The 13,197-nt window shown below is 45.0% G+C and overlaps 1 protein-coding gene across 2 annotated transcripts; it reads left to right on the forward strand.

The window, feature by feature from the left end:
* Positions 1–908: 908 nt before the first annotated feature.
* LOC135280041 (T-cell immunoglobulin and mucin domain-containing protein 4-like) lies at positions 909–11,522 on the forward strand. 2 transcript variants are annotated; one of them, XM_064387752.1, is made up of 8 exons: positions 909–1,100; positions 4,110–4,454; positions 5,680–6,078; positions 6,719–6,799; positions 8,895–8,962; positions 9,555–9,636; positions 10,096–10,126; positions 10,880–11,522. In XM_064387752.1, exons 1-8 carry the CDS (start codon positions 1,052–1,054, stop codon positions 10,950–10,952), a joined length of 1,128 nt encoding a protein of 375 aa, XP_064243822.1. In that variant the 5' UTR covers positions 909–1,051; the 3' UTR covers positions 10,953–11,522. The 2 variants fall into 2 exon arrangements, with proteins under 2 accessions (XP_064243822.1, XP_064243821.1); XM_064387751.1 differs by having other exon boundaries at positions 997–1,100; positions 8,895–8,950.
* Positions 11,523–13,197: the final 1,675 nt, after the last annotated feature.

Here is a 13,197-nt window from a genome sequence, read left to right on the forward strand (position 1 = left end):
GTGTAAATGAAGACAAAATCTGAGGGGAGACTATGCCAAATGTTTGGGGGTGTAAAAACACAGAATTTGTTCTTGCCACTCAGGACCCTGGAACAGAACTGGGCCTTAAGAGTTCCAAGGAATGTCAAAGCAAATAGAATATTGAAATTTCTGGTGATAGTACCATGCTGAGTGCCTTGGAAGAGGAAAGGTGAAAAGGACAGCCTGTTCCAGGGTTTACTGCCCTGTCACTAAATACTTCCCAATGTCCCCTGCAAAGCCCCCTGGTGAGCTTGGAATCATCCCCATGTGTCCTGTCAGTGGCTACCAGAGAGATCAGCATTTCCCTGTCCATGTCCCCTCCTCAGGAGGCTGCAGAGAGCTCTGAGCTCCTCTCAGCCCCCTTTTCTCCAGTCCTGGAGTCCTCAGCTGCTCCTCACAGGACGTTCATTCCAGCCCCTGCTCAGTTGGCCTTGTCTGAGCACATTCACAGAATCACAGAATTCATTCTGTGTTCATTCCAGCCCCTGCTCAGTTGGCCTCGTCTGAGCACATTGACAGAACTCACAGAATCACTGGGTTGGAAGAGACCTTAAAGGTCATCGAGTCCAGCCCAGTCCCAACACCTCAACTAAACCCTGGCACCCAGTGCCACATCCAGGCTTTGTTAAACACACCCAGGGATGGTGACTGCACCACCTCCCCAGGCAGCCATTCCAGAACTTTATCACTCTTTTCATAAAAAACGTTTTACTAATATCCAACTATATTGCCCTTGATACAGCCTGAGACTGTGTCCTCTGGTTCTGTCACTGCAGTACCTGAATGTCCTTAAATTGTGTGGCCCAGAGCTGCCCAGAGTGCCCCAAGTGGAGCTGCAGAGCCCTGAGCACAGCGGGAGATCCCCTCTTTGGCCAGTTCCTATCCGGAAGCGTAGAAAAGAAACACTTGCAGCGTGTAAAATCTGGAAATGGAGAAATGAGATTTCAGTGGGACTCACTCAGGCTCAGGAAAGGATAAGATCTGGTTTCCTCTGCTTCCACTCGCTGCCCTGGTGTCTCTGTCAGCCAGAATGTCCCATTTTGTGCTGTTTCACTGGATGATGATACAGATCTTTATAGGTGAGTCTTCACCTGCTTTTTGTGTGTTTGCTCAGGAAACTAACATTGTTTTCAAATGAAAACCAGCAACACTTGTTTTGTGAAAACAAAACAGTGAAAAAGATCATAATTGTATACAGAACTTCAAAAATTCTCTTATTTATGAGTTAATACTGCTTGAGGTTTGTGGCTTTTTCACTTTTTAAAAATGTGTGCAGTTTCCTCTGTGTTAGTTCCCTTGTTCTCTCTTCCCTTGCAGAGCTCCTGAAGAATGAGAATGGCTTTTTGTTATCTGCTCTTTAACTCAGCTCCATGCTGAGAATGAGTTGTCTTGAGGTTCAATAGCCAGTTAAATGCTTCTTTTCTGTTTATCAGTCATACTCTCTGCAATCTCATCAGTAAAGAAGCTTCAGTAAGGAAAAAAATAAAAAGGATTGATTGGTCAAAGATTCTAAATATCTTCTGCAAAGTAGGAAAATTATTCCAGGAATAAATCAAGGGAAAAAAAATCTTATCAAACATCTGTCCTGGCTGGAGGATGAATATTTTTGTCCGTTCAATTAACAGTTTGTGGGAGAGAAGACAACTACAAGAACAACTGCTGGAATTACTGCTTAGTGCCAGGTGCCCCTGAGGGTGGGTTTGAGGAAGACTGTACACAAATATGAGTATACTTGTATGGTCTGACCAATTATGAATACCTCTGTCTATTTTGGATGGGATATTAAACTTCTGCAGTCCATTTCTCTCTCTCTGATGAAGGACTTAAGAACGACCTCACAGACTTCAGTAAGAACAGCCAGGCAGAGCCTGGATCAAACCTGTTTGCCTGGAAGGTCGGGGCCATGGAGAGGGGTAGGATTCCCCTCCCAGGAAGAGCAGGGTCTCAGGAAGCTCCTAATTGCAAAGACACGTTCATTCCCTCCTATTTACTATTTCCTTTGGAAAATGAGTCTGTAGAAGAGGCTGCACCTGAGAAGTAAGTTATTTAATCCTTATTAATCCTTATCCTGAGCTCTCCTCAGCAGCCTGCAGTGCAGGCAGATGTTGGCAACATTAGCTTCACAGAAATTGAAAGAGGATTTGAAACTGCAAAACCTGTAACTTTCTAACAGGAATACTAGAGGGAAACTGCACTGAAGACACTCTGATGCCTCCTGTCTTTCCTCTTCTTCTTTCAAAATTTTTACTTAGTTATTTATTTACTAAGTTCAGGGCTCTGCTTCTTTCAAAGAGAAGAGCAGGCAAATTTTCATTTGTTAAAGGATTGCTTAATGAGGCTGCTTTTGTTCTGTGCAGAAATGGGCTGAAATAGCAGAAGACAAGTCCATTTCTCCTCAAGAAGCAGTGACCTGAATTCTAACAACAATTTTAGCTGGTTTTGCACATATCTTTGATGGACCTTCTTGAAAGAACGTGTTAACCTGCTCATGACTAACCCCTTGCTCTCACAGAAATACTTTCAAGGTCAACTGCATGTCTGGTTTTGTCTCCATAGAGAGAAGCTGTTTTCTCTGTTTTGCTGTTTCAAGGCAAATGAACCTTCCCTTTCCAGGGGCCAAAGCCACCATCTCGCAAAGCCTTATCCTGTATTCGGGAATTCAGTTTCTGGCATCTCCTGCCTTCATTTCTCTGCAGAAGCTCCTGCCCTTCATGCCATATTGCCTGTTGTTTTGTCTGCCTCTATTCTTTCAGCATTTGGAGCTGTGGAAACCTGAATGGGTTGGCTTCTCTTGCCAGTGGGATGAGCAATAACAGATCTGAAATGTCATCCCAATAACAAGTCATGAGGCAGCCTGCCACAGACTAAAGCCTCACCTAGGGAATAGTCCACTAAAGAGAAAACAAAAGAGACATGGACACAGTTGGAAGCATCTGTTTGCTACCTGGGAGTCGTGCCAAAAAGGAAAGGCATTCAAACAGCTGGCAAAATAGAAATGTTTGGCAAACCAGGGCCGAAGCTGGTGATAATAGCAGCAGCAGCAGCAGCAGCAGCAGCAAGTCCTCTTTGGGGTGAGCAAGCTGGCCATGAGACACCAGATCTGCAGGGCTGGAGGACAGGTCTGGTTGCTCCCCCAGGTCCCCCCAGTTCCTGCTCCACAGTGTGTAAATGATAACATGGGGGCAGAAGAAAGGTAGGAAGACTGACATAGACCAGGTGAATGTAAACCAGGAAAGATTTGTTCCTGTCTGGGAATTTTTTTGTGTAGTGCCTTTTGTGAAGAAGAAATCTCTAGTTTAAGGCAATATAGGAGCATCATAAACAGTTAAGAGAGAATAATATATTGCAAATATTAAGACCAGATGCCAAGGTGAGTATTGGCTCTAAACATGAACCTAAGCTGGTCACCAAGAGTAAGAGGACAAAGAAAGTGTGTATGTGCTCTTTTTAAAATCAGTATAACACCAACAACTAACGTTTCTCTGTAGAGAGAGTTCCACAAGTAAGTGGGATTGGTTGGCAGGGCTTGCTCAGTGCACTTTCTGAGAACAGGTTCCTACAGACAGATCCCACTGCTGTGCCAGTTTAATTAGGCCCTAATTTCACACATGAATAGGTATTTTGGACTCTGCTTTTGAGACTGTCAGTGAAAGGCAACTGTGACAGCATTTCCTTTTTGAAGGAGGTGATGGTGGGCTGAGAAAACCAGATGTCTTTCACAACAGGGTTCTGAACAGCTTTCAAACATCCTCCTAGGAGAGGAGATGGGATGGGAGCAGAGTTCTCAAACTTCATTTGCAGAGGCCCAGTTTGTGCTTGGGCTGCCAGTGATAGACCCCAGCTTTGCTCACCACGTCTGATGTATTTTTTGAGCAGCTGACCAGGACCAGAGCAAGGAGCGGAGCAAAGCAAAGCCTGAGAGCTCCTGGCCTGTGGTGCCTGGGTGCACAAGCTGCAGGAGAAGCCTTGGGGATCAGCAGCTGTGACCTGCAGGCAGGAGTGTTTGTTCACACGTTGCTCACTCGCTGTGTTGTGTAGGCCACCCTCAGAGGCTGACAGCACTCCCCTCTGCTCCTTCTCCCTGACAGCACACGCGGTGTCCGAGCCCGTTGTCAGAGGGACAGAGGGACAGCCTGTGACCCTGCCCTGCTCCTACCGCGTGGCGCGGCGCAAGGACATCTCCGACATGTGCTGGGGCAGGGGCCCCTGCCCGAATTCGAAGTGCACCAACAAAATCCTGCACACCAGTGGCACCAAGGTGGCGTTCAGAGCGTCCCAGAGGTACAGCCTGCGGGGGAATGTTTTCTTTGGAGACGTGTCGCTGACGATTGGGGCGGCCAGGGCGGAGGACGCGGGCGTGTACTGCTGCCGCGTGGAGATCCCCGGCCTCTTCAACGACATCAAACGCAACATCCGCCTGGAGGTGGCCAGAGGTGGGTCTGGGGGCCCTGGGGGCACGGCCAGCAGGGACAACCCGCTCCCTGGGTGGTGAAAATTGGGGTCTGTCTGCGCTTTTTTGGGTTTTTTTGGCCAAAGGTGTTGTTCCCAAATTACACATTTTTCAAGGGAGATCACAGAGTCACAGAAGTCACACGGAATCACTAGGTTGGAACAGACCCTCAAGATCATCAAGTCCAGGCCGTTCCCTGACACCTCAACTACACCATGGCACCAAGTGCCACATCCAGTCTTTTTTTTGAGTCACAGTCAATGTGCAGTTTAACTAAAACAACTCCCTAAATTTTACCCTTTATTTTTGCCTTTCAAATGAATATTTCATTTCTCGTTGTATAGCTTGGCTTGACTTTTTAAAAGATGATGGAATTAAAAAGGGATTTATAATTTAAAGAGCTCTTGCAATGAAATTCAGTTTTTCATTGGAGGTTCAACCCAACACTGAAGACTTTAGTTTCATTCATGTTGTAAGGAGACACATGAGGATGGCCCACCCTTAAGGGTGCTTCCTTCCCCTTAAGGGTGGGTCCTCAACATCCACATATTTGGAAATTCTGTCTCAGAGTCTTGAAGGGCTTCTTCCCCTTCCTATTGTTTTTTTGAACTGCAGGATAAAGCAAAGTCTTGCACAGAAAAAAAAAGAGATGATACTCACCCTCCACAAAGCCGAAAAACAATTTTTTCTGGCTTTTACAGAGTGCAATTGATGTTCACAGCACATTTGTTTGTCTTTTTTAAACAATACAACAGGAGTGAGGGTTGTAAAATGCTGCAGTTGCTTGTCTGCCCCTGAGGCTGAGGGCAACAGGCCATGAAAAAAGAACCAGTTGCAAAAATTAGCAAGAAGATTGTAGCTGAAAAACAGAGTTGTTTTATTAATTGCATTTTTATGAGGACATTGAGAAGTAAAATAACAAATTTTTCAAGCTTTGAGGTTCTACCACACCAGGTTCTGGCCCTTCCATTTCTACAAGATGGTTAAGGAGGGAGTGTTTGAGACTATAAAAAGAAAAGCAAATCTATAAATCTGTGAATTTCTCGGACTGGTCATGCTTTCAGCTAATTAAAGTAGTAACTATCCACCTTCATTTTCAGTATTTTAGCAGCCAGATAATTTTTATTAATTTCTGCATTGGCTTCCCTCAGGGTTGGTTGTGAATGCTCTGACCTGGCTTTTTCCTTGGCTGTGTTTTATCCATGCAGCCCCTCCAGTGACCACAACCACAACCACCACCACCACCACCACCACCACCACAACCACCACCACCACCACCACCACAACAGAAGCTCCTGTTTTCTCCACACATTTTACAGAAACAACTTCTGCTCCTCAAGCAACATCTGATCTCCAGCCAACACCAGAGACTACAGTCCTGCTGACAACCAGCACCCTTCCACCAGCAACCACAGCCCCTGAGTCTCCAGCAGTAACTACAGGGGAGACTTCTGCTCCTCCAACAACTGCTGGGACAGAAAATTATATTTTTCCTGAGATTATGGTGGGAACGAGTGCTTTCCCAGATTTTCCAACCACTTCCCAAGCAGCTGATGTGACAACTGAAGATGACATGTTCTGCTCCACACTCCCTGGAAGCACAGAGGGTAACCAGCACCAATCCTTCCCTTTTTCTGTGGAGCAGAGATGGTCTGTGTTAGCCTGGCTGGCATCCTAGAGACTCTCCAATACTTATATTTGTATCTGGGAAGGTCTCTCTGAGATGCCTAAGGGTGTGTTTCAGGGGGTTTAGGCAAAGGCAGGTCAGATGTTGTAGATGATGCAAAATTGGGGTGAACAGCAAAGGCAGCAGAGGGTCAGGCTTCCTGCAGAGGAGCTTTAACATGGAGAAATAATGTGGCAGGAACCTCATGAAGTACAACAGAAATAAATGTGAAGCCCAGCACCTGAAGTGGAGTTATTGAGATTCACTGAACTGTGCACTAATTCTTTTTCTTGATTTGGGAAAGACAATTGACATTGTCTGGTGAAAAGTTTAGTTTGGAGTATGTTCTGCTTGAGAAATAGTGACAATTCAAAAATTGAGTATTTACATTCTCATCTCATATGAAGGCTGCTGCTGTTCTTAGTGATCAGAGTGATCTGTTATCAAACCATTTGTGGGTTGCTACTTCATCCACATTACTGACTTCATTTCCACAGATTGATGTCTATACAGATTTGAATGCCATGTGGAGACCCTCTAATTAGTGATCTTTATCAGCATTACTTTTTACTTTGTTTCAGTGCCTACTGAATTCCCAGGTACACTTCCAATTGCAGAGGAAACCGCCACCTCTGTCCTGATGAAAGAGATGTCAGCCAGGGGTGAGTAGGAGAACATTACAAGATCAGAAGTTGCTTTCTCGGAGAAATTAAAAAAATTGGCATAAACAAAGTGATTATTCATTGCATCTGGCAGTATCCAGGGTCCACACAGCAATTGCTTGAAATCACAATGTAACAACAGCTGAGAAAAACATGCTTTTATTCCTCCAAAAGAGGTTGGCTTTGAATTGCTCATGACTGTCAGGTATTTCGGGTCTGAGAGAAGTCAAAAACCAAACTTTTCAACGTGGCTGAATTCTCAGATGTCTGATTTGTCATCACTGTGAGTCCATTGAGATTTCCATTTTAAATCTTTTCTAAGTGTTGTGCTCTCAACAGAGAATTTAATGCTAAAATTCAAGGATGACATGTTGTATTTGGACTCTTAGTTCCAGTAAGAGCCATGACTCAATTTTTAAACCCACAGTAATTTGATTTTTGCAGGTCTTCTTTTGATAGACCTGAAGTCTTACAGCAGAAAGAGTGTTCCTTAATGCCCCTGGAGAGGGCTCACAGAACTGGTGTCTTGAACATTTGTGAGGGTTTCTCACTCCAGTGTCACTTGTCTCCCTTCTGGGGTGATGGATAATGCCTGTATTTTGTCATTGTAAATATCAAGTTTTACAAAGGGTCTGAGCTCTGGGATTCTTGGGGCAGCTTGAGTTGTGGCAGTGAGCTGGAAAGAGCCACCACAACAGCAGCAACAGCAGCAGATGTGCCCTGTTGGTGTGAGTCACTCCCACCCGTGCAAAACCTTGTGTTGGGCTGTCACAAGGTGTGAAAATGCTGCAGCACCATTTGCTGGTGTCTGGTGAGAGCCATAAGCCAAGCCCAGTTCTTGGCTCTGTTTTGTTCACTCTGTGAAATAATGCACTAAATGCACCCAGCTCAGCTTGCTGTAAGGCAAGGGAAGGCTGATTTGTTGCTGGACATTGTGTTGATATTAGAACAGCTGGAGAGAAACCCAGGGTTAAGAGCCCTCCATCTCCAAGAGCAATTTTTGGCAGATAGGTTGGGTTGCCTGGGGTGGATGGCTCCTCAAGCAATTTCTGATCTAATGGCTCTGATTTAATGTCTCTTCTCTCTTCACTTGCTTTCCCCCAGCTACAACCCTGCCAGCACCAGCCATACTTCACACCCCAAAAATATCTTTGCTCTTTTGAGTATCAAAGTGAGCAGCAATAGTTGGTCCATCAGCCAGGCTGCACATGTTGCCATAAAATTTAACTTTGACTTGTTGGACCTGCATTGTCACTGTTACATCTGCATTTCTTGTCGATTTGGGGTAGTTCTGAAGTGCAGAGCTCTGAGGGAGTGGAGTGTCATTAAACAGGCATATGACAAAATGCAGTGTTCACACATCCCCAGGATTTTTAGTATTTCTTAGTATTTTATTTAGCTGTAGTTCTTATTAGTCATAATCTCTTTTCTACTCCTGTGCAAATTTCTACTCACACTGGCATGAGCTACCCAGGCTCTGTCCATGTTTTTGATAAAATACAAGCACAGGGGATGTGGAGACACATCAACACAGCTCTCACAGGGGGCTGGCCAGAATGGAGATATTTGGGGCAGATTTGGTTATTAATGAGATAACATACTCTGAAATGTTAAAAAAAAAAAGAAAAATAGCAATGGGGGGATTATATCTTGGAGAGACAATATTTACAAGAATATGTAGTGTCAGGAGAAGGGGGAATGGCTTCAAACTGACTGAGGGTAGGTTTAGATTGGATATTAGGAGAAATTCTTCCCTGAGAGGGTGGGCAGGCCCTGGCAGAGGTTGCCCAAAGAAGCTGTGGTTGCCCCATCCCTGGAGGTGTCCAAGGCCAGGCTGGATGGGACTTGGAGCAACCTGGGATGTGGAAGGTGTCCCTGGGTTTTCCTCCTTCTTGATGAAGGCTGGGGTTTCTCACAGCTTCCTCCACCACCATTTGTGATGGAAACTGATCCTTCTCTTCAGGTTGCCAGGTGCTTTTGCCCTTCTCATTCCCTGAGAGTTCATTACTCCTCGACTGAAGCAGTGACAGCCACTGCAGCCCTCACTCTTTCAGATGGCTGTGCCAGTAATAATTTCAATCTCTTTCATTTTCAGAGGTTTCAGCAAATTCAGATGGCAGTGCTGGGAAATATGAAGATAGAGGAGATAAGGTAAAACTTCCTGTAAGTTTCAAGAGTGTTTGAGTAGAAATCAGGACAGCAGGACATGCAAGAGATCTTCAGTGTATTCCTACTACAGAGAGAGCTTCTGCAAACAGTGTCTTGAACTGTTATTTAGAAGCTCAGGAGTCACCTGTTCCTCTTTTCAGTGGCTACAGCCAAAGCCTGAGCATTCCATCTGATTAGGACACCTCAAAAAAACTGATCCCTTGGCATCCCTGTGAGAGAGGGGAGGTTACATCCTCGAGGTAAAAGGCAAGTTAGGAAGGAGGGTGTTGCACCTCCCCTGTCCCTAAGAGGAGGATGGGGGTGACTGGGCTCCTACTTCTACTTTGGGCACCTTATTGAGAAGTTCATGTTAAATGGGCTGAATCTGGTTGCAGTATTTCAGAAAGGTTTATTAGATACTGAAAGGGTAATTAATTGTTTATCATGATCTACTCGATGTCTCTTCCCAGCACCTTGTACAGGCAAGCTCAGAACAGCATTGCAAACTGCCCAGTGCTCTGAGCACCAGTGCAGCCCCTCCAGTGCAAACAGCTCTGAAGGAAACGTGCTCCCAAAGCCTTTTCAGTCTTTCTCTTCTCCCTTCCAGTTTCCCAGCTCTGCCATTCTCATTGCCTGTGTCCTGGCGGGGTCCATCCTTTTCATACTGATGGTGTCTTTGATTTGGAAACGTGAGTATCCTGAAGACCAATGATTCCAATGCTGGCCTGATGCACATGTCCTCCTGAGTCCCTGGCTGTTCTGGGAGCTCTGCCATGGTCCTGGTGCCAGTGCTGTGTTCATTTTGTGGGAGTTGCTGTCCTTACTCCAGGACTGTGCAGCATCAGGGGGCCAGGGAGATGAGTTGATTTGCACAGGAGGCAGCCTGTGCAAAGAACCTGTTCCCTCACTTCTTGCAGGGCTGGCTCATCCTGTTGGCTCTCTCTTTATACTTAAGTGGCTCCATAATTTTCCTGGAAATGCTCCCAAAAGACAATGGTGTAACTGAAATCAGGATGGGATCCTTTCTTTATGATTAGCCCACAGAAATTTTGCAACCTGCTGTCATTGCTTCTGAGCTCTTTTGACAGTTACATTGGAATTATAGATTTCATTTTACTGTTGTAACATTAATATTATTTTGCTTCCAGGTAAACAGACAAAGAAGTTTATAGTAAAAAGGTAATCCATTTTATAATTTCCTATTAAAAGTTCCAGTGTAATTTTTCTTAGAGACAGGAAGGTATATTGGCCACTGATTGTAATGGGTGCAGTATTGGCTTGTGGTGCTGATTACCAAAGTTCTATTAGGAGGAAACTTCAGGTAACTTCACTCCAGAAATTCAATAGTGGTTCCTGGATGCTGTTTCTGTGTAGGAATGAACAGAAACAGAGCAATGGAGAAATTAAGCAATTGATACTACAGTGTAGTGACTACAGCTTAAGGAAGTGCTTCATCTGCTTTTCTTTTTGATTGAGTACCAGGACATGATACCTTCTGCAAATGCAATTGATAAGTTCATATCTTCTGGCTTATCTTGAAAAAAAAATTCTGTGGGCAAACCACAGGAGAATCCAGTGAAGCATCACCCTTTTCCAAAGAGCAATAATTTTTCAGTGGTAGCTGGTCCTTCACTGCTTGCTCTACATGGAGACAGAGACTCGGGAGAGATTCTTTTCTGAATGCCATAGTGGTTACCCTGCAGCTGCCATTCCAGGGTTCAAACAACCCTTCCCTATCCATGAGAAGAATGCAAGCCAGGTAAATACCTCCCTGCTGCAAAAAGTAGGAGTTAGTTCATTGCATCATTGGGCTCAGTAGCTTCAGGTTTCCATTTCCATGGGAGTTTGCTGATGTTACAAACAAAAAAAGAATGCTCTGGAGCAGCAATGCCCTTTTGCCCCATCCATAGTGATCTGTGCTTCTCACTGCAGTGTTGGACCACCAGAAGAGACTGACAAAGTTTTCAGTGGTGCTGAAGGAGAAAACAACATTTTTTCCCTGTGAAGAGCTCCTACATCACCTGCAGATGCCATGGGAAATAAAAAGGGCCTGTTCCAAGCTGCACTGAGAGATACTTGTGAGCCCTTAAAATATCAGCGGGTATAAAACAAAGGCCAAAGCTTCAACTATGAAAATTTAAAATCTTTGTGCAAATTTTCCCATATCACCCTTAAAACTCACTGCATAAAGAAGCTTATTTGAGAAGGGGCTTTATGCATTATTCATGGGTGCTTCTGGCATCTGCCTTCTTACTAGCACCGTGTTGCACAATTGAATTTGTTTTTCTCCATTTTTACTAATGCTCTTCCTTGAATACAACTTGTACTCTGAGGAACAGAAGAGATCACATGGAAGGCTGCCTGTCTTCAAACTGCCATAAAGAAAGAAAAGGAATCATAAAATACAGATTTTAATGCTTTTATGTAATTAATAGAAAAATTAAGCAACAAGAATGCTGTGAGTTTAAATCAAAAATGCAGATTACTTGAGGGTTATCACTACCGCCTGTGATTCAGCATGTTTGAATAACCCTTGGAGAATATGTTAATAAAATCTGTAATTTTTTGCTGGCAATTGGACTTTTTATGCCACATCCTAAGGCATTTCAACAGGAGTTAGGTATTTCCCAGGTGTGGAAATGACTGGTGTGCTGTCTCAGCTCTCCAAAGAAATACTGCAGCATTAGCAGAGGTGAGAGAATGCCCAGAAGACCAGCCTAGAGGGAAATTTCCCTACTCTGCCCCCACAAACCCATGTACCACTCATTTCTAAATCTTACGGAAGAGAAGGATTGTCCATGGAGGCTAGAGGATCATCAATGGGATAAACTGCAGAGTTTTTGTGTAATTCCCTGGGCTCCTCACCCATTCTGCTGCAGTGACTTTGGGAGAGATCCCAATCCATGAAGGGTTTGTTCTCTCCACTGCCCGGAGCTCACCAGTGCCAGCCTCGGCACCTCTGGGCAATGAGAGCCTGAGGTCAGAGCACATTGTGGGAACAGCACTGGATCAGAAGCCAGCAGGGTCTGGCAGCTCTGGATTTCCCCTCTGGCTGTGCTCAGGGCTGTGGTGAGACTCTTGAACCCTCCAGCACCCTGTCCCAGTGAGCTGGGCAGGCAGGGCAGGTTCCTCTCTGGGGTCCCCCTTGGTGTGTCCTGGGTTCAGAGCCCTGTCCTCACCCTGCTCTGGTGGTGCTGGGAGGCACAGGAGAGTCCCCAGACAGGGGACATGGCCTGTGGGCTCCAGGCTGGGTTTGCTCAGCTGAGACTGTGTCTGTCCCACACCAGTGCCCGTGGCTGTCACCGCCCCAGCACAGAGCACAGGGACCTGGCACCTCTCACTGCTAGGCATGAATCCCACACAAACCTGTCAGGAATAAAAGGAAACAAGCAAAAAGGAAAATCCCAAACAGTTTTGATGTAGTCCTTTGAAAAATACAAACTTTTCTTTTTGCTTTTTTTCCTCCACCCAATTAAACCTGCTAATTAAGTCAACAATATCTTCATTGCAGCTTCCAATTGGCAGAGTTGGGCCAATCCTTTTGCTCTTACTAATTAGCTCTTCACTAATGACTTCATTACAGCAGAGCTGGCTCTCACTTGGGAAGGTTCTAGCACATTTGCTGTGGTGCTGGCTGGACTTAAAAGCCCTGGTTTTGGGGAGTTGCACAAGGGGAGAGGAGATGGGAGCCAACAAAGTGAGTTTGATCTGGTCAGCCATGTGGAAATACAGCCCTGAGAAGCTGCAGGGAAGCTGTAAGTGTGACTTATACCACTGAGCATTCTTATTTATCTTTTTATTCAGCCCAATTATTGAGGCAGAGCTTTGGGTTTAGAATGGCAATTGGAGGCAAGGATTTGGGGAGGGTTATATTTAAATGAAAATTCACTGAAGTTATTTGTGAGGACTCGGTCTCTCAGTATGTTCAGGGAAAGGTTAAAGTGAGCCTTTTAAATGTAGCTGGAGGAAATGCTGCTTTCCAAAAGCAACAGAAGCCCCAGAATGCAGTCTCTGGGTCTAGTGGAGAAAAGCTGGATGAAAGCAGAAAGTTTTTAGAAAGAAAAGGCTATGGGAGAGGATGTCATTGGCATCTGGAAATGTTGGCCTTTATTTTTAAGACTTTTACCTTGGAAGGCAAAAAAAATACACTTGAGTTAAGATAAAGCACTGTAGCCAAAAAAACCTCTGGTAACAGATTAAAGCAATACACAGAGGGCAGAGAAGCAAAGCCATTTGCTTCAAAACCTCCC

Source organism: Passer domesticus, chromosome 13, assembly GCF_036417665.1.
Source record: "Passer domesticus isolate bPasDom1 chromosome 13, bPasDom1.hap1, whole genome shotgun sequence".
NCBI lineage: Eukaryota > Metazoa > Chordata > Aves > Passeriformes > Passeridae > Passer > Passer domesticus.

Coding starts and splice junctions, on each gene's coding strand:
- LOC135280041 (XM_064387752.1), top strand. CDS start 1,052: ATGTCCCATTTTGTGCTGTTTCACTGGATGATGATACAGATCTTTATA. Junction 4,455..5,679: donor CCGCCTGGAGGTGGCCAGAG/GTGGGTCTGGGG, acceptor TTATCCATGCAG/CCCCTCCAGTGACCACAACC. Junction 9,637..10,095: donor GGTGTCTTTGATTTGGAAAC/GTGAGTATCCTG, acceptor TTTTGCTTCCAG/GTAAACAGACAAAGAAGTTT.